At 37.7% G+C, this 21,843-nt stretch overlaps 1 protein-coding gene across 1 annotated transcript; it reads left to right on the forward strand.

Annotated features, from left to right (window-relative positions):
* Positions 1-144: 144 nt before the first annotated feature.
* stk11 (serine/threonine kinase 11) lies at positions 145-20,571 on the forward strand. The gene is made up of 11 exons (XM_061732098.1): positions 145-299; positions 3,280-4,240; positions 9,277-9,360; positions 9,480-9,569; positions 9,877-10,009; positions 10,320-10,456; positions 10,561-10,688; positions 12,732-12,789; positions 14,437-14,630; positions 18,833-19,080; positions 19,899-20,571. Exons 2-10 carry the CDS (start codon positions 3,957-3,959, stop codon positions 19,039-19,041), a joined length of 1,317 nt encoding a protein of 438 aa, XP_061588082.1. The 5' UTR covers positions 145-299; positions 3,280-3,956; the 3' UTR covers positions 19,042-19,080; positions 19,899-20,571.
* Positions 20,572-21,843: the final 1,272 nt, after the last annotated feature.

Consider the following 21,843-nt stretch of genomic DNA (forward strand, 5'->3'; position numbering starts at 1 on the left):
ATGGATCCGCGTTACACCGACGCAGAGCCTACGCCGTAGGGTTACGGCGTACGGCGCGCACCGCCGCGATACCCTACGCCGTAGTCACTGCGTCGGCGTAACGCGGGACCATAAATCCCTCTTTAACGCGAGCGGCTGCGTGGGGGGGGCAGGTAAACAAGATGGCGACAACCTGAGAGGAACAGACACACAATATCCACGGCGTCGAGTCAGAGTGGAGGGCGGGCGTCTGCTTCACCGAGGCACGGCCAGTCAGAGACCAACACAAGCATCGGTGAGGACTCGGCAGAGAGAGCCAGGTGAGAGCCAGGTGGCAGCAGAGCTAGTTAGCCGCTAGCCCCGTTAGCCCCGCTAGCCTCTAGTCCGACTCCGGGGGGAAACACGGCGGGGGCTTCGCTGCTGTTTGAGCGCTATAAACCCCAGCCAAACCCCCTGGTACAGACACATCTACGGGTAAATCAGGCGGGGTTTGCTCCCCCTGACAGCAGGGGAAGTGGGCTAGCTGTTAGCTGCAGCTGTGACGACGTTTATATGTCTCTGCCCGCCCAGCCGACCAGGGACGGGGGGTAAAGTTGATACAGACGGGTGAGGTTGGATATTTGCAACACTGGAGAACCTGCAAAGTGACAGCTGGGGGCTGAGGTTCATTCAGTCGGAGTTGGCTGCAGTAGCTCGGCTGATTTAGCTGGTGGAACTCTGTGAAGGATCGATGTGTGTTTGATATTGATCAGGGCTTGTTATGTTCACCAGAAGTGCTCAAGGTAATAGTTTCATAACGTTTAAAAGGCATGGCCCACACTTTGGGAGTCATTTGTGATTCCCAGAATATTCTATTTTTTTGAGATAGGATATTTGAGTTTTCTTAAGCTGTAAACCATGATCAGCAATATTAAAATAATAAAAGGCTTGCAATATTTCAGTTGATTTGTAATGAATCCAGAATGTATGACATTTTTGTTTTTGTAATTGCATTACAGAAAATCACAATATTCTAATATTGCAAGCCTTTTATTATTTTAATATTGCTGATTATGGTTTACAGTTTAAGATAAAGATTCCCAGAATATTCTAATTTTTTGAGATAGGATATTTGAGTTTTCTTAAGCTGTAAACCATGATCATGTTTGATATTGATCAGGGCTTGTTATGTTCACCAGACAAGGTAATAGTTTCATAACGTATAAAAGGCATAGCCCACACTTTGGGAGTCATTTGTGCAATTACAGGACTGTCTCAGAAAATTAGAATATTGGGATAAAGTTCTTTATTTTCTGTAATGCAAAAATGTCATACATTCTGGATTCATTACAAATCAACTGAAATATTGCAAGCCTTTTATTATTTTAATATTGCTGATTATGGTTTACAGTTTAAGATTAAGATTCCCGGAATATTCTAATTTTTTGAGATAGGATATTTGAGTTTTCTTAAGCTGTAAGCCATGATCAGCAATATTAAAATAATAAAAGGCTTGCAATATTTCAGTTGATTTGTAATGAATCCAGAATGTAGGACATTTTTGTTTTTTTAATTGCATTACAGAAAATAAAGAACTTTATCCCAATATTCTAATTTTCTGAGACAGTACTGTAATTGCACAAATGACTCCCAAAGTGTGGGCTATGCCTTGCTGTTGTAGCTGTCAGACATTACTTTGCATCACATCCAACGACAAATAGCGCATTTGCAAGTACCACGATAATACAGAGTATAAGAATAAGTAAGCATAGTGTACAGGACTGTCTCAGTAAATTAGAATATTGTGATAAAGTTCTTTATTTTCTGTAATGCAATTTAAAAAAAAAAAAAAAAAAAAAAAAAATGTCATACATTCTTGATTCATTACAAATCAACTAAAAATATTGCAAGTCTTTTATTATTTTAATATTGCTGATTATGGTTTACAGTTTAAGATTCCCAGGATATTCAAATTTTTTTAGATAGGATATTTGAGTTTTCTTAAGCTGTAAACCATGATCAACAATATTAAAATAATAAAAAGCTTGCAATATTTTTAGTTGATTTGTAATGAATCCAGAATGTATGACATTTTTGTTTTTGTAATTGCATTACAGAAAATCACAATATTCTAATTTTCTGAGACAGTCCTGTATACACGAGTCCATCAAAAAAAAGGAGTCAATGCACTTAAACATTTAAGTGTCGATTAGATTCTAATAATAAGAGTACATTTCTCTGAGAAATTTTAAATCTAAATTGAAAATACTTGAGGCCGATTCCATTACATGTACCTGTTTTTTGTGATTTGCTTGCTTTTTTAATTTTATTTTAATTGTATTTTATCTGTTGGTGTTTTCTGTCATTTATAACTATGTGTTGTAATTGCTGCTGCCTATCTTGGCCAGGTCTCCCTTGGAAAAGAGGTTTTTAATCTCAATGGGATTTTCCTGGTTAAATAAAGGTTAAATAAAAAATAACAAAAATAAACAATTTAGGTCTATACTTATTATGTAACTGAGACTTGCAGCATTTTGTTGGAAATTAATTAAAATGACAAAATCTGTCGAGTAAAAAAAAAAAAAAAAAAAAATCGGGGGGAGGGCTGTTGTAGCTGTCAGACATTACTTTGCATCACATCCAACGACAAATAGCGCATTTGTGCATGTTATGTAAGTACCACGATAATACAGAGTATAAGAATAAGTAAGCATAGTGTACAGGACTGTCTCAGTAAATTAGAATATTGTGATAAAGTTCTTTATTTTCTGTAATGCAATTTTAAAAAAAAAAAAAAAAAAAAAAAAAATGTCATACATTCTGGATTCATTACAAATCAACTGAAATATTGCAAGCCTTTTATTATTTTAATATTGCTGATTATGGTTTACAGTTTAAGATTAAGATTCCAAGAATATTCTATTTTTTTAGATAGGATATTTGAGTTTTCTTAAGCTGTAAGCCATGATCAGCAATATTAAAATAATGAAAGGCTTGCAATATTTCAGTTGATTTGTAATGAATCCAGAATGTATGACATTTTTGTTTTTGTAATTGCATTACAGAAAATCACAATATTCTAATTTTCTGAGACAGTCCTGTATGTTGGTCTCTCTATGTGGCCTTGTTGCTAAGGGGGGGATTATTGCTGTTTAATGTCAAGTTAACGACAGAGATGGAATTCAATAAGGTTAAAAGAAAAACGAGAATTTAGTGTTGATGCGGGGACACATTGTTTACCAAAGAAGGCTAACTTTGTTGAGATGCAAGTGAAATGATATGTGAATTTTCATTCATGCGTTTGCTTTATCCCTTTCTCAGGTACCATGCTGTAGAAACTGGTGACATGGAGGACACCTGAAGACGGTTCAACACATTTGATGGGTTATTTGACCTCCTGGAGGCCCGGTGACCTCAGAGATTAGACTGAGACTGCTGCATGCTTTTGGTGCTAGGATCAAATCCAGCTATAATCACATTTGTGTTCTATGGAAACTATGCCATGCAGCATGGACCCTTGACAGAAATGCAGTGCTGCAAGGCTGTGAAGCTAGACTGGTTGCCTTTACCGAAAGTTGTATGGTATCAAAGTTATTGAGCAGTAATTAAGACTGACACAGAGGGGAAGAATAACATCATAAACTTTAACTTTTCAAATTGATGTTCAACTGCACTCACTATAGACTTTGTTCATGATGCACAGTATAAAGCACTAAATCGGCACTGTAGCCAACAAGCTCTGCACCCCTTTAAGCTCCTCTTGAGCAAAAAGGGCCCATATGTTTACAGATTTCAAATTGATTTCCCCCCCCCATGTCCTTCAGCTCTCAGGCCTTGTTACTCTCCCATATTCAGTATTTTCTAATTCATCTTTTTGAATTGAAGCACTCGGTCTGCTGAAAGGTCAACAGTGGATTCCCCCGAACAACAGCGGTTGTAGCGATTCGCAAACATTTTTCTTGCACATAACCTAAGGTGTGGTTGCAAAACTACCAGTCATGAGTGCCGGAGAGCTGCATCATCTCGACTACCTGAATGATAATGAACTCATGGAGATGGATACTTTCATTCACCGCATTGACTCTACAGAGGTTATCTACCAACCACGGAGAAAGAGAGCAAAACTAATCGGAAAGTACCTGATGGGAGATCTGCTAGGGGAAGGATCTTATGGCAAAGTAAAAGAAATGCTGGACTCAGAGACGCTTTGTCGTAGAGCTGTCAAGATACTGAAGAAAAAGAAGCTTAGGAGGATTCCCAATGGAGAAGCCAATGTGAAAAAGTAAGTTGTTTTTTTATTTGTAGCTTTCTTTTGGTTTTGTCTTTTTCTGTAAGCTGCCATTCAAGATGCACATTTTCCCTCTTGAATTGGTTGACAGATCTCCTTGTATCACCGTGTGCTGAAGCAGGGTAGCATCTAAAACATGCAGGACAGTAGATCTCGAGTACCAGGGTTGAAGACCACTGCTTTACTGGAACACAATGGCCTTTACTTGACTTAAATGCTTGATTGAAATTAGTGATGCTCCGAAATGAAAATTTGTGGCCGAAACCAAAACCGAAAATAATAATAAACACTTGGCCGAATACCGAAAAACATACCGAACGATGGTTCTTCGCAGTTTTTCCATTTATTTTGCCAATTTTTTCACCATTGCATATATCAAATAAATCTGCTTTAGGCATGCTTTTCAAAGAAAACAATCTTTTACAAAATTGCAAGGTAGAAATATTTTTTGAACATGAAAAAGTGAACATTTTTTAATTTCCCAGCATTTTTTTAGATATTCCAGCAGACATTATACCAACAAAGCACAATAACTTAAAATAAATAAATTAGCAAAATAATTTTTTCGGCCATCTTTGAGCTTACATTAGGCCTATAACTGACTGCTGAAAAATTGGAACATAGGCCTTAAAAAAAAAAAAAATGCATTTAGTGCATTAAAGTGCATTGTAAAAAACGTGAAAAAGAAGAGGATAAAACAAAGTAAAGAAAAAGAAAATCAATCCCTTTCCCATACAAGTATTAATATGGGAAAGTGATTGATCTTCTTTTTCTTTATTTTGTTTTATCCACTTCTTTTGCGTCATCTAAACATGCCGTTATTATTCGTTTTTTTCCCCACTTATTCCACCGAACACCGAAAGTGTTTTTTTGCTATTTTCGGCCGAACAATTTCGGTTACCGAATATTCGGTGCATCACTAATTGAAATATCAGTTAAATAAATTAAACCGATGGTTTTGTTATGGCTACCACAGTGAGAATAAGCTTTCATGCTTGTCCCGTTCTCCTGTCATCTAAACTAGTGCTCTTCAACCCTGGTCCTAAAAGCCCACTGCCCTGCATGTTTTAGATGTTGCCTTGCATCAACACACCTGATTCTAATTAATGGTGATCATCAGCTTGTCATCAAGCTCTGCAGCAGTTTGGTAATGACATAGCCATTTCTATCAGGGTGTGCTGAAGCAGGGAAACATCTAATACATGCAACACAGTGGGCCCTGAGGACCAGGATTGGATTCCACTGATCTTAACCTTTTACTCCCTCATGCATACTTGTGTATTTTTAAGTTCAGTTCCTTTGTAGTTATTACAACTGATAAGTTGTCTTACCTTATTCTGGCACATACAACGGCTGCAATATCTTAGTTTCAATGCTGCTAAAATACTGTAATGCCTTGGTTCACTTTAACCTTGTTAAAGCCTAATTTGGAAATTGGAGTTTGTTCAATCGTGCAGTCTTTTCAAGTGTTGAGTTCTTTGCCCTGTACTCAGTCTGTTCTCATACACTCATCAACGTAATTGTTTGTGTCAAGATTAATTATAACACTTTAATCTGTAACCATAACCAGCAGTTATGTGAAGATGCATTGCGTCAAGCTATTCCATCATTTAAACTTGCCACTCTGAATTTGAAGTCGAGCCTCAAGAAATGTAAGTGGTTGTAGAGCCATATGAAAATACACCAGGCAGGATACCAAAAAGTTTATCAAACCTCAATTTAATTGGTGCATAGGTCTGGAATTTGCAGTAACTCAATACTTTTTGATGTTCAGACTTGAAAAGTACTTACTGGAACCATGAAGACTTTAACAGATGTTCAGAGGTTTAAGGAGGCTCATAAGATAAACTATTGATAAGCAAGTTAAAAGCCAATGAAGAAGAGAGAGTTGAGGAGTGATATCATTTCAAGAGCAGCTTGATTTTATATGTGTATTTAAAAGTATTGGTGAAAGGATGATGCTTTATTCTGATTTAAACAACTTCTCAATAACATTGTTTACTATTTGAACATGGTTATAGTCCATGCAACCAAAATTCTCTTTTTAAATTGTGACTGAGGAAGTGATAAGGTAACCATAAAGATCTTTAACTGTACTGTACCATAAAATTTCTTACTGTTGCATTTCTTCATAGCTGCCATAGTAACAACAGAGCAATTGTTTTGTATTTTCTGGGCCCTTTTTATCTCTGTTCTGTCTTAATACCACTCTGATTTGGCTCCCGTTCATGTGTCAAAACCTTTTTTCTGTATAATCAATTTTTTGATGAGTACCAGAAGTTTTAATCACAGCATTATTATTAAATATTACTCATACAACTTTTCCTGTGGGCTTGTTCTAATTATACAGTTGGATTTAGAAAATTATTGTAAATGGTTATTTCAAAGCACAGCAAGTTCCCTTTTGGCCAAAGTCAAAATGGTAAGAGAATAGTTGAAAACTGGTTTAACAGTCCAGTAAGTATCAGTTTCATTCAGAATTGTCCTAATAAAATAATTCCTTTTGTGGACTTATTTTTACTAAAACTCACCATTATGAGATAAACTAATTAAATTAAAAATATCAAATTTCCTCTAAAAGTAGGCTGTAGCTCTCTAAACTGGATCTTTTTCTTTTTTTTTTGCCTTAATGCTTAATTTGTGTCAGAAGTCTTTTCATAATATTCACAGCAGTTGATGCTCTACAGTAGGGCTGGGCGATTTTGGACAAAAATAAAATCCAGATTTTTTTTTTTCTCTGAAACCCCGATTTTCGATTTCGATTTCTTTGGTAAAACTACAAAAGACAATGGAATAAATTGTTTAAAATATTTTATCTTTATTTTTAAAGAAAAATAGCAAACAAATTTCCCTATTGGGACTGAAGTGCAATTGAAAGATATTGTAAATCCTCCTTGAGTTTAGTAAAGTGACAACATATACAATTTTCTTAACCAAACAAAGATGACTAGACGAGCTCTGTCTGTAGTGCAGCCAGCTGCAAAAAAGGAAAATCGATTTTCCGATTTTCCTTTTTTAACATCGATTTTGATTATTAAATCCGATTTAGATTTAAAATCGATTAATCGCACAGCCCTACTCTACAGTAAAAATAAAATGTGAGGGAACATACCATGTGAGGGGTCTGGGCTGAGCCTTTTTATTTGCTACCCATTTGAATGTACAGCAGAAGCAAGACTATGGGGATTTTTGCTTAAAACATGGTCAGGCTGGACAATTACACTGACCTGAGTCTACAATGTGACAGTACCATGAAGATCTTATTTGCTGACAGAAGTCTTTAGATCCAGCCCACCCAAACTGACATGGTTGAATAAGATCGACATTTTTGAGTTGGTAATGACACCCAAAAAAATTTTATCAGGCTTCAGAAAAGGGATTTCATTTTCTTTCTTTCTCATAATACGTCACCTTTAACATACTCTGGCCTACCAAAGTGTTAGCAATGATTAGGAAATCCTGCTATGTATCTCAAAACTGTGGGGAAACACAGCTATTCACAGAATATGGCCCAGTATTTTCTGTATTAAAAGATATCAAAAGATGCTTTCACACTCCTAGTTTTACTAGTTAGACCAACTTTTATCATGGTTGGCACTCAGACAGTTCTGGGTCATTTCACTTTCTGAGCAACCCTATTTGAATGCAGAAGCTTAAATTAGTCACTGTGCTTGTGTTACATGACAGGCAGTTTGGCCAAAGCTTGTAAGCCTCTTCATGAGTGGGTACCATAGTAGCCCCCAGCATCTCCATTCAGCAAGTGTTTAGCATTCCTCACTACCAAGCACTTCCTAGTTCTACAGTATTGCTTTTGGGAAGAGCTTGCTCACACTAGTATTGATTAAGCAATGTGACTTCTGTTTTGTATGGGAATACCCCCAGAATGTGGGTCTGTAATGATAAGAGGATACATGGACACACCAGTACTGATAAGTTTCAGATTTTAACATGTTTTTGTTGTTTGTTTTTTTTCTGTTGCTGCTGACTGCTTCTGTATCGTTTAATTGCAATCCTATCACCTCTACAGCCTGAAGGCCATAATGTTAAAGGTCCTTCAGTGGCATTTGAACTCAGACTGGGATGGTCTGTAGCAATCACTTAGTCTTCAGTTTCTTTTTGACCTTTTTTTGTAATTTTTGCAGCGTAGATTTGAGCAGAGGTTAGAATGCGGTGGGTTTTGCTTGACTTCAGATATGTCATTTGCACTTGTTTTGTTGGTTTTTAGATGGTTTTCAGCTTAGAAAAAGGCTGTTTATTACAGCGTGCAACATATTCACCATGTTTCTCTTTGATATGAACATTAAATAGCGACTTCTCAGAGCAGTGATGCAGCAGGACCTGGTTGTGTGTGAAAACGTGAGGCTTACAAGGCCTAGAATATTCTTTTGTCAGTGGTAAGGCCATGTTAAATGCAAAGCACTGACGCAGCTTATCATTTGCACAGTGATGAGACTCAATGTCCAAGTTTGGTTTAATTGTTTTTGGGGTTTGTTTGTTTTTTTTTTTAGTTAAGGTATAGACAGATATACTAGGACCATTTTTATGTTCTGTTTTCATAGAATATAGAAAATTGTGTTTTCCAGGAGGGGTTGAGGAAACATCAATTCCAAAGCAACATTTTGTTATACATTCACATTTTAAATATAACAGCCAAGACAATCCTTTTAATTTTCTTTATTATTTTTTATTAATAGTGTGCTTTTAGCATCTGGGACTATCATATTGTAATGGTGCAAGACATACCTTGCTGAAACAAATTTTTCTCTTAACTCCAATGTTCTATGATTAGCAGCCACAACTATTGCTGACAGTCATTTCCTGTTCAACAGCTTCTTAAAACAGTACAGTATTTAAAGAAATACAATACATGCGTTGGAGTAGCATTTTTGTCCTAGTGAGCTGTTGTTTAGTACCTTTTACCTGCACCTGCAGCAGAAATGAGCCGGTGTTAAACTTTATAACATTCCCACTCATGTATATATTTGGCTTGATCTGTCAATATAATGTCTTCTCTTTATGTCCATCTATAGGGAGATTCAGCTGCTAAGACGACTCCAACACAAGAATGTCATTCAATTAGTGGACGTGCTCTACAATGAAGAGAAGCAGAAAATATATCCTTTAGTTTGAAAATGAATGTATGACTTTTTAAATAAATCTGTTTTTGATCATTTGCTTGTATTATCAAAGTATTTGTTTGATTATGGCAAATTTTTCTTGACTCCTGATTTACGTATATGGTGATGGAGTATTGCGTTTGTGGGATGCAAGAAATGCTTGACAGTGTCCCAGAGAAAAGGTTTCCAGTATTTCAAGCTCACGGGTAAGTTGTTTTTTTTTGTTCTCCGTGTCATTGTTTCTCTCTCCTCCTTCCTTCTCTAAATGTGCCTTCTCTGAGCCTCTCTGCTATATTTAGTTTGATGCTCTCGCCAGCCACTTCTACAGGACTAAGTTTAGATCTGTGTCTACAAGCTCTCCTGTTAAAATAACCAACCCACAGATAGTATGAATGTGTGCTTGCTGCCAAAAAGCCGATGAAGCGCAAAGTGATTAAGATTTTCATTTACTTATATTTCTGCTCCTCTTTTAATGGTGTAAATTAATTCCTCTTGTATCCTCTATTTTTGCAGGTACTTTTGCCAACTTATTGATGGCCTTGAATATTTGCACAGCCAGGGAATAGTTCACAAAGACATAAAACCAGGGAATCTGCTGCTAACCACAGATGGGGCGCTTAAAATCTCTGACCTTGGAGTAGCAGAGGTGAACTCAGACTTTGTGTTACTATTGCCCTCACACTGAACCAAATCAAAACATGTAACTCCTGCTAATTGCAAGTTTTAATCTTTTATGTAAAAGCAATAAATCATTTGTAGAGCAAAATATAGTACTTTGTGTTAAAATTGCTCACACTATTTAAATGTTGTTTTTTTAATGAATGTCATATTTCTTGTATTATTTAACCAGGACATATTGCTTTTTACTTACGTAAAAATCAAGTAAATAAAAATTGTGTAATTATCTTTGAAACCATATTTTACAGTTCACTGAATTCCCTCTCCTGTGTTTTCAGGCTCTTCACCCATTTGCGCAGGATGACACATGTCGCACCAGTCAAGGCTCACCAGCCTTCCAGCCCCCAGAGATTGCCAACGGACTGGACACCTTTTCAGGGTTTAAAGTGGACATTTGGTCTGCTGGAGTAACACTGTAAGTAACGCAGTCAATTTCCTATGTCTAACTTTGCACCTTTGTCCATCGTTAAGGTCACCAGCCCTTTCTGCTATTCTTGAACTTTGCTTCTCTCCATTTAGATACAACATTACGACAAGTCTTTATCCGTTTGAGGGAGACAATATCTATAAGCTATTTGAAAACATTGGAAAAGGAGACTACACTATTCCTGAGGAGTGTGGACCCCTCTTGTCAGACCTGCTGCGAGGTAAATGTTGTGAACGAAATTTCTTTCGCCTTAAAAGAAGACTAAGCAGAATGCTCTCAGGCCCCTTTTACATTGGCGGATATCCCACATTTAGCGTGCCGATCGAGCGTGTCATCTGCCCTTTTTACATTGACCGAGGCGGGGTGGCGGATCCAATCTTGCACAGTCAAAACCATACAGTAACATTGAATAACTGCCAGATATTGAAGGTTGAAATTATCTTTGGAAAAGGGACATAAAGCACCCTTTGAAAATATGTTGTATGAACTGCCTGAAAAGCAGACAAAAATATCTCTCCTTTTTTTCTTCTTAATGTTTAGAAAATAATTGTTCAGCTGTTTTATTGACAGCTGATGTTAGAGAAACACATGGACAGCATGATTCTTTAGTATGTGTCACCATCTGCTTGCACTCTGTACTGGGTCTCTGGAAAGCGCCTAGAGACAATTTTGTTGTATTAAACGCTATATAAATAAAATTTAATTGAATTGAACTCCTCCAACCAACACTGGAGCTTGTAGACACCAACCTATAATGACCGCATCAATGTCTGAATGACCAACCCACTATTTTGTTCCAACAATGTCATCTCTCTTTGAGGATTGATAAAGAATTATAGAATTGTGTGTGGATTTATGGACAACAAAAATGCTCCAAATCCTGCACACATTCATATTCACTCACTACACCACTGTATACAGTCAGTCAGGCAGTGCAGTACCTTCATATGGAGTTTTGTGACTTTTGCTTTCTGTTTTAGAACTTTAGCAGCTCTAGTCACTGAATTATTGATTATGTTTCTGATATACTGCTTTCCTCTTCACTTGGCTGCAGTCTCTCTACCTCTTTTCAGACTGTTGGGTGGAACAACTAGAAAATGAAGTCGCCTGAACAATGCTGGATAGTGGCTGTTTGATCTTTTCTGTCTGCATCCAGTAGGTGGAGCTGTGTCACTGACTTCCCACCACAGTCTTCCTCCAAACAGAAAGAAATCCCTTTATCTGTTGACATGGTTTCCATTGATCTGGAACCAGCAGCAGAATACTAAACATTTCATAGTCAGGCGTAGCTTTTCTTGAGTTGAATGCTGCAAAATTCCTGTTCCTCCTAAAATGAAAGAATCATCATGAGTTCCTTTTTTTCCCCCCTTGTGAAACACGTTTTGCTATGTGAAAGCAAGCCAACTGCCTGTTAAAATCTGAGAAGAATGTTGGGAAGATTATGTTGGTGTCAAATAATGAAACCCTTCAGTAAAGGCTGATTGCCCAACTACTATTAAAGCCTCTTATTCTTTTTTTTTTTTTTTTTTTTATGGAAATGAATAGGTACCTTAATTGTGGAGCCTTTATCCCTACGTTTGAAAGTACTACCTATTGGAGTTATTTAGAAAAAAATGTTGATGCGGTGAGTTGGTTGTTCAACAATAACTGCTGGGGAAAAAAATATTGCTGTGTGAAAACACGCTGGGCCTCGATACCCCCTCCCTCTTCTGTGAGTGTGTGACGTCTTTCTGTGATGACGCAGCACCTGAGAGACAGTCACTCCATAATTACATGGGCTAAAATAAACCTAGTACCATAAAAGGTGTCCTTCAGCAGGCGCAGCAGTACTATCTACTCTTTGCCTTCTCCTCTTATCTGCAGAGTGAGGGAGAATTGCATCATTAGGATAGGCAGCACATCCCCTCCACCTTATCAAACACCCCCCAGTTTCTCTCACAGACCCGTTGTACATTATAACAACGAAGGCACAAACATCACTTTACATCGATACAACTTTTATGCTGTACTTATTGATGTTTTCTTACGTTACCTCATTGACTCTTGCTGCTACACAGGATCATTTGACAAAGCAACGAATGAGCTTATTTATTTATTTATTCATTAATTAATTATTTAATTGAAAGGACTTGCAATCTGTCTGTGGCACCCCCTGCACCGGTTTGTAAAATGGTGAATGGAAGAAAGCGGTAGAGAAAATATCCACCATTTTTATAATAAAATCCACCTCTAAAATATGTTTTTTGTTTTGTTTTTTTTCCAGGAATGCTTGAGTATGACCCTGCAAAGAGGTTTTCCATACAAAACATAAGGCAGCATAAGTGAGTGGTTTTTCTTTGATATATATTTATCTTATCGTAGTGCCTAGAATTGTGTCCCCTAGTGACTACCTAAATTATTAAATGAGGTAAAACCTATTTACTGTAAGTTTGAATTAAATGTATACACATTTAGATAAATGTGTTGGTACCTTTCCATTAAAGAAACGAAAAACTCAGTGGCCAAAGAAATATCTTGAAACTAGGACATGTTATGATAAATAATTTATTGAAAGCTGACTAATGAAGATCAGACAATGCTTTTAAATTGTAGTTGAACAGATTAATTTAGATTTTTTTTTTTTTTTTTTTTTTTTTTTATCAAAACCAACCTTTTAGTTTGGTTCTCTTCTGGAGCTGCTTTGCTGCGTCTGGTATAGAGGTGTCTTGAATCTGTGCAGGTACAATAAAATCTGAAGACCATCAAGGCATTCTGGAGTGAAATGCTGGCCAATGTCAGAAAGCTTGGTCCCAGTTGCAGGTCATGGTTCCTCCAACAGGACAATGATCCAAAGCATACAGTGAAAAACACCCAACAATGCCTAAGAGTAAATCACTGGACTATTCTGAAGTGTCCTTCTATGCTGTTGAAAGAGTTGAAACGCACACAGTCTGGAAAAGTCCTTCAAACCTGAGACAGCTGGAGCAGTTTGGTCATAAGAAGTGGACCAACATATTTTAAGGGGTCACATTAGTTTTGTCCAGGCCAGTTTCACAGTTTTTCACACTGTATTTCAGTTTAATAATTTAAAAACCCAATTTCTGATTTTTAATATAACTAAAATGTGGCATCTTACCCATGGGACTTTAAAAAAAGGGTATACCGGTAATTACATTGAAACACGAGTGATAGTGTTGAATTCTGTTTAGATCAGTTTTTCCCTCTTTCTGCAAGAAAAATAATTATCTTAAGTATTTATAAACAAGTCGCCCTCCCTCTTCATGAGATACATGTAAAGCTATACTGAAGGAACATTTCATAAAACTGATTTTTTTTTTAATGCTCTCTGCAGTTTCCATCACTAGAGATTAGGCTTTCAGAGGGCTAGGTTCAGAAAACAGTTTCTGAATAATCTCTGGCTGACTTTAGCAACATCCTGTTATTCCTTAGCAACATTAAAATGTCCTCAGTGTGAAAGTTTAAAAAGACAAAAAAAAATCTCCTTTTAAGAACTTTTTTTTTTTTTTTGATATTTTTATTAGGGGGTAAGGCACAGTTGAACAGGAATAAACAAGAAAAGATATACAGTCTACGTCCTTTTTTTTTTTTTTTTTGGATTAAGAACAGAACAAAAAATCCACACAAAATTATGACAAATACATGAAAATTATTATATTCTTATATATAAGTAATATTTAAGTATTAAAGCTAAACATTATGAATTAAAAAATAGATGAATAAAAAGGGGGAGAAAAAAAGAAAATAAAAAAAAACCCAAAGCAAAAAAAACAAACAAAAAAAAAACTAAAGAAAAGTAAATACAAAGATAAATAAAAAGGAGGAAGAAAGAGAGGAATGAGACTTTTAAGAACTTATTTGAAAGATTTTCATATTTGTGAATCAAGAATTGCACTTTTTTTAAAAATGTGAATTCATTTATATTTTCCACCTACTCACTAACATCATAACCTCTCTCAAAACCTTGACAGCTGGGTACGTAAGAAACACCCTCCATCTGAACCTCCTGTACCCATTCCTGCCAGCGCAGAAAGCAGGGACCCATGGCGGAGTATGACGGTGGTTCCCTACCTAGAGGATTTGCACGGCTACACAGAGGACGATGATGACGAGCTCTACGATGGAGAGGATGAGATTATATACACTCAGGACTTCACGGTGCCAGGTAAGGGTGGGCACTGTTGGACTGGAGATGAGATGAACGAAAACAACTTTTAAGGCACTGATTCTGATACTGGAATTTGTCAATGCCAACAGATTCCAATACCACAGATGTTTTACTTTAATATTGTTGGTGGTGGTGAACTTGGTTGTCATGGGTAAGGCGGCTAGTGGTTAAAATAAGCCATCACGGTACTATTTGTTTTTGCCTCTGCAGTTTTCAACTGTGTTTACTTCACACATGTTGACATTAAAAACTACAGGACAATCTTCTCCCACACTCACTGCTCCATGCTCTGCATCTCCGAACAGCTGAGATGGCATCGACTGGAACATTAGGTTTAATTAGTTGCCCTTAATTTGGAGCACAGACTGCAATCGGTTAATTACGATACTGTACTGCTGACGGCAGAGGTTTATTCTTCTCTGTGCCTTGAGATGGGGTTGGGGGCCAGTGACACTGCTACAGAAAGAAACCTGTGTTGTGCTTTATTTCAAAAGAACATTTATAAATGTCCTGACGTGTCTCTTAATACAGTTTCTGATTTTCTTTTATTATTTTATCATTTTTATATATATATATATATATATATATATATATATATATATATATATATATATTATATATATCACGATTGGGATGCAGACCCAGTCTTTGTGGCAGTGAGTGAGAGGCATCAGAGTAGAATATAAAGCCCTGACACCGAAAACTGGCCATTTAATCCAGAATGGCACGAGGCGTTTATGTTCGTGTTTCCATTAGGAGGCTTCAAACTGCTGTGTCTCATCTACTCTGAGAACAGGGCTGTGGTTAAAAGTGGGAATGTAAAACACCACTATGAAACCAAGCACAAACTTGCATTTGGGAAAAGTTACCCACTAAATTCGCCGGCCATGTTGCAGAAAATAAGTGCTGTTGAAGCCAAGTACGATTGGTCAGGATTTTAACTCATTCCTTTACTGACCAGCAATTCATTCAAAAAGCCATTCATTGATGGATTGAGGAAAAACAAAGAGGTTTGTGAAGAAATAAAGGAATTATCTGTGTGTATCAAGACCTACAAAGGAAGTCGGGTATTGGCCAAAGGTGTGCTAGAACAGCTGCATAATGCTGGTGCATGATGATTCATAAGACTGTACGGTGGACTGGTGCATGAACAAAGTTTGCTCTCTGCAGACCTACTTAAATCATAATTATTAACCCCTGCCTTAGATTGTAAGATGAATTAAGGGTTGAAAATATGTTTGATTTCATGTTAGAAAGGCAAAGATTCAAGCCCAGAGGTTCTATCTTTCAATGCTGAGTGTGATTCAGTAGTTTTGTCAGATGCTCTGTTTTACTTAGCCTTCCTCTAACATTTATTTCAATCTCACATCTTATTGTTTTAACTAATCATTATTGTCATTGACATCCATCTCACCAATATCTTTTTACTTGGCATGGAAGTTCCTGTCATTTACCAGTAACAATTATTGATTTCACTTTGAGTTATTTCTGTACACAGTCTGAAAACAACTTGTACAGGTCTACATGGATACTGATTGTTGTTCATTTTATTCAGTTTATATTAATATAGTCACCTGTGTAGGAAGATTTTCCCCTTGACTCGTTTGTTGACTATTTTCATGATTGTTTCTGCGTGGAAGAAATCAAGTCTTGGTTTTCTTCAAACTTCCTCAAACTAAACCGTAACAAAACAGAGATTCTCCTCATTGGAACAAAATCAGCTCGATCCAAAACTGACAGTTTTTCGTCGTTATCGACAATTTCTCTTTTTCCCCTTCCCAGCATGACACCCAGAGACTTAAGAGTCTGGCTGTCATCGTCGACAGTACTTTATTCTTCCAATCCCACATCAATAACATTACCCGGTCTGCATACTAACACCTTCATAGCATCAACCGCCTCCGCCCCTCCCTTACGCCCCATGCCACTGCTATCCTCGTTCACAGCCTTGTCTCATCTCCCCTGGATTACTCCAACTCGCTGCTATTTTACCTCACTCACAAATCCCTCCATGAACTTCAACTGGTTCAGAATTCATCAGCAGAACCCCCACCCCCGTCACATATAGATTCCTGCAGCAGCTCCACTGGCGGAGGCAGGTGGAATTTCGCATTAAATTAAAAATTCTCCGGTTAACATTCAAGGCCGTCCATACCCTACCCATACCCCCCCCCATATCTGTCTGACCTGCTTCATGCTGCTACTCCCTCCGTTCTTCCTCCTCCATCCACTTGACTGTCCCCACTGCCCGTTTCACCTGCATGGGGTGCAGAGCTTTCAGCCGTGCTGCTCCCCAGCTCTGGAAATCATTACCATCTCAGCTCAGAAATATCTATTCACTTCCACTCTTCGGAGGCAGCGTTGAAGTCTGAACTCGGAAGACTTTTGGGAAGGAGCCTCACAGCAGAGACGTGGTTAGATAAATCAGTTTTCTTCATTAGTAAAAAGATAAAGAAACTGAGAAGGAATGGCAACATTACGAAGTGTTTGATTGTGTTACAGGCTTGAAATGCCAAAATTAATGTATAATGACATGAAATTAAATTGGGTGAAAAACAACACATGAAGCATTTTGGGTTCACACCGATTGCAAAGAAATAAAATAGGGCTGTCCAAGTTTTATTTGTTTGTAATTCAGTTTTTGTATCTCTCTGTTTTTAACCCACTTAGGAGAAGGGGATATTTTTTGAGCCTTTTATTTTCCTCCATATGAGAGACATAATTACAGGGAAAATTTAACTGACCAATGCACTTCTTGTACAATGTCTGTGATGCATATGGTTCATTGTTTTACACTGAGCTGCTTAAAACAGGAATCTTAAGTTAGTCTTTCCAAGTGTAAAGTTGGGGACTACATTGTGTTTGTATTTATGAAGGAATGTTACATTCAGGTCAAAAGATTTTTTTGTGGAAATTGAATAAACATTGGCATAAAGCAGCATATTTGCCCTTTCTCAGGTTGTTAACAGTATTAAAAACATAAAAAAAATACCTTGAGGTAATTTAGAACAGCACAAAATGTGTGAATAAATATGAAATAAATATGCGATTAATCGCAGTTAATTACAGAAATCATGGATTCATTAAGATTAAAAATTTTAATCGTTGGCCAGCACTAAAATAAAAATAAAGTAAATGCAAGAATCACCATTAGGTTTTTTATTTTCCAGTCATTTTTACATTCCACCTTCTCAATAAGGTGTAGTAATGCAGGATACAGTCTTCCATAGAAAGGTGCTGGTATACTGGGACATTTGATATTTTTGCACTCCAGATTTCCAGGTCTAAGTCGATGTATCTGTATTTTAAAAAAGGTTCCTCGGTAAACAAAATTGCGATTGTCTATTCAGGTGTCTGGAACCATCTAACTTTAGTCCTGTTTTGCTCACTGTCAGAAAATGCAGACACTTTTCTGTCTGTTAATTTTGTTTTCAAATCCCAGTGCAGAATTGACAGATGTTTGGAGGAAATGATAAGAGTCTTTTATATTTGATTTAACTTGTTCCCCAACTCTTCTTTTATCAATCCCCCCTTAGAATTCAGCTCATTTTTTTTATATGTTGCTAGGCAACAGCCAGTAGTGATAAATTCTGCAGCCAGTGCCGGGTATCGAGAAGCAGTGCCCCACATAAAAACCTAACAGAGCTGCAGAATGTGAATGAAGTGATCTAAAAATAGTCCAGTCGAGGGGTTTTGGTGTGGGACTGAATGGTTTTCCAAGTTTCATTCCCACACACACACAAAGCATTGTCCCTCCAAGGAAGCTTCAAATGATGCTGGACGAGTAGTGTATTTGGTAAACTAAACAACTGTTTGACCTGTTGTTTAACTTCAGCAGTAACTACATGACACTGCTTATATTATTTTAGTAAAATTAAAGTCTGGCTTTGTTTTTCATATTGTGAATTTCCATGTACCGGTATCTGTAATTACTAATTTCTCTCTCATGTGACGTGTTATCTGACCTGGCATTGGACCGGTGGTGTAGACAGATTAGCTTCACTTCCCATCTGGCAGACATGTTTGTAGTTCGAGCAGCAGCAGGTCGAGAGTTTACCAACCATTCTATCGCCAGGTTCATTCGCTCATATGGATAATTCATACTTGCCAGAAAGCAGCAGGTATCATTTACGTGATTCACTTTTTTTTATTTATTTTTTTATCTATTTTTCATCTTGAGTGTTTGTGTTTGTTTTCAGGGCAAGTTACTGAAGACGACCATGATCTGGGGAACTCAGACCACAGCCCAGCTGTAGCCAAACCAGTTTGTGTGAATGGGACAGAAGGAGGGTCTCTGAATAGCAAGGCCAAAGCCGAACGCCGATCCTCCTCCTCGTCCAACCCCTCGCGTAAAGGAGTCTCCACAGCCAGCAAAATCCGCAAGCTCTCCACCTGTAAGCAGCAATGACGCCCTTCTCCTCCTCTTTCTCCCACAAAAACAAACCTGGTGAGTGTGTTCGAAAGCTGAAACTGAATGTTTTGAAAGGGGGCTTTAAAGAAAAAAAAATGTTTATAAAGGTTTAGAAACTGTCAACGGCTGCATATCCAGATGAAAGGTGGAATAGAGGAGAAGGTAACGTAGTCAAACAGAATGAGAAGTGGCCTTGGGGAGGTGGAGCTGAAGTGGAAAATGGGGATGGAGAGAGAATCGGTTGATATTCAGCAAGCAGTGCTCTGACTCAGTATTACTCCCCAGGCAAGCACAGGGGCGTTGTCATATACAGTAAAAAAAAAGAAGCTATCTTTGTTCTGGTCTATGTTGTTCCCTTTTTTTAAGGAGGGATTTTTATCTGCAGCTCATCTTTTAAGGGGGTTGTCGACGGTCCTCATTCAGATGAAGTGGGGCAGATTTTTGCTGCAAGCATATACTAAAATTGAGGAGGTTGACAGTTTTTTCAAATGTTTTTCAGTTACCACCCACAGCTGCTCTTTCTGTCTTGCACACATACGAACCCCTCGCTGCACGAAGCCATTTGTCACGGGTGCAGTGCAGAAGAGATACTGTGTTTTAATTTGTTCAGGGGATGACTCACCCTAGATGTGATAAAGGGGCTGTGGGATGTTTTTTCTCTCTTTCTCAGTCTGTAGGTTGACTGTTTCCGTTTTAACAATAAGTACTTGTAAAAAATCTGTCATAGACTACAATTTCATTTGTCAGCTACATTTTTTTTTAATTTTTTTGTCTACAAGCACTGAAATACAAAGGAAATGCAGCTCGGATTCCACCAGACGTGTTATAATCTGCTCTGGCTTTGTTCCTTTCAGGTTGATGTGTCCTCATCCTTCTGTGTCTGGGCTCCTCGCAGTTGTGAGAGGAACTCGCTGACTTTAATGTCCCCATACCCTCTCAGACAACTGGCCTTTTGAAGATGAGGTGCAGGAGACCAGGAGGAGGAGGAGGACAGCATGAAATGTTCTTTTTGCTCTGAGACTAAGGCACTTGCTGTGAAGTTGGTGTTTATTTTCTACATTATTTTGGCTCCTTCCAACTTGTCATCCAGTTCTGTCCTCTGGTCATATTTCCCCTCCTCGTTTAGTCATCCTCTTCAGAGGACCAAGTGTTGCACCGGACATTGGACACCATCATCCCTGTTCCTGCCAATCATGCCCCTATCCTCACTTTCTGTTTCTTTGACTACCTTTGTTTTTACAGAACCCAAATGGCAGTTTTTAATACACATTGTGATGTGTAAAGAATTAAAGTGAGAAAAAAAAAACAATGTTATGCATAATTCTATATTTAAATTTATGAAGAGAGTAATCCTGATAGTACTACCACCAACATAAAAACTGCATGCTGTACAAAGATGGCGGAAAGGGAAAGTGCTTGGTTTGTGGAAAGACTGACCTGTTGAGGATGTTTGATTTAGATTTTATTTTTATTTTTCCAATGAATATTTTTTTTTAATTATTATTTATATAAAATGTGTCCCACACAGGCTGTTTTCTTGAATTATCTTTTGTTTGTATTTTAGGTTAGTGCATTTTTGTTATTTAATACAGTACAGTTTTTCAGGGTTTTTTTTTTTTTCACTTACTCATTTTTTTTCTTACTCATCGTTTAGAAAGCTATACTGATAAAAAAAAACAACAGAAAAACACACCATCTTTCTGCTTGCAACTACATTTTGCAGTCGGCACCGATGTCGCTCAGTCGCAGGCGGTGATTCCTGACGAGTCCAGTCGGCTTTTTTCTATTGATCCTTTACTGCACTGATCACACCAGCAGGAACCGTGCCACAGTCTTTCACATTCAGACCCATCATCAGCTCCTCACTGGGAATAGATCAGAGAGCAGGTGAGTCACAGCTGCGAGGGAGGGAGGGAGGGAGGGAGGGAGAAAGCGTTGCGTCCCACGTCAGCGAAGTTGGCATAGAGACCCTCAGTTCAACGAGAACAGCGCCATGAGGATGGACTGATGCCTCACGCTCGCAGGCAGAGGAGCATTTCAATATGAATATGTGCAAACACGTCAGCTTTCTGTTTCTGTTCTCATGGTCATAATTGTTCTGCTGCAACAGTTTCACAATACACCAGCTCACATCAATCATCTTTCAGCAGCAAATCAAATAATTATGGAAGGAGGAGCTACTTGTTTGGTGGATGTTTTTTTTTTTTTTTCAATTAATTAAAATGTTATGGTCAAAGTATTCACACCATTGCAATTTCTCAGATGTCAATTTCCATCATGAACAGCATCTTATATTACAGGAAGTGATGCTCTTCACCCTTGAAATCCTAAAAATATCCCCTGGTTAAAGCTGAAGCAGTTCCTTTGCAAAGGCTCCCACCTGAATCACTGCCTGCGGTTGGCAGCTTCACTGATGTGAAGATTTACTGCGTCGGACATAAATGTCAATGTGTCTTTCACAGTTTGATGACGCAAACAAGGTGTCTGAAGTTGATCAGAATGATGGCAACAATACTTAATTTTTTTAAAGGATCACAAGAGCGTTTGTGGCTCCTGTGAGAGAAGAACATGAGCTACAGGTTCTCATCTTGGTTGAGATCAGTTTTAAGTTCCCTACTTAAATTATAAGGGTTGTTGTTGAAACTCTGCAGCTATTGAGTATGTTTAAGGTTGTTTTTCTATGTTTGTTTAGATGAGTTGACTTTGGAAGTAAGAGATGTTCAACATGTTGAGTTATTAAAAAAAAACAAAACAGATGGAGAGGAAAAAGATGAGCCATTTCCCAGATTTCAAGCCATG

The sequence above is a fragment of the Cololabis saira genome, chromosome 10 (assembly GCF_033807715.1).
Source record: "Cololabis saira isolate AMF1-May2022 chromosome 10, fColSai1.1, whole genome shotgun sequence".
Classification (NCBI taxonomy): domain Eukaryota; kingdom Metazoa; phylum Chordata; class Actinopteri; order Beloniformes; family Belonidae; genus Cololabis; species Cololabis saira.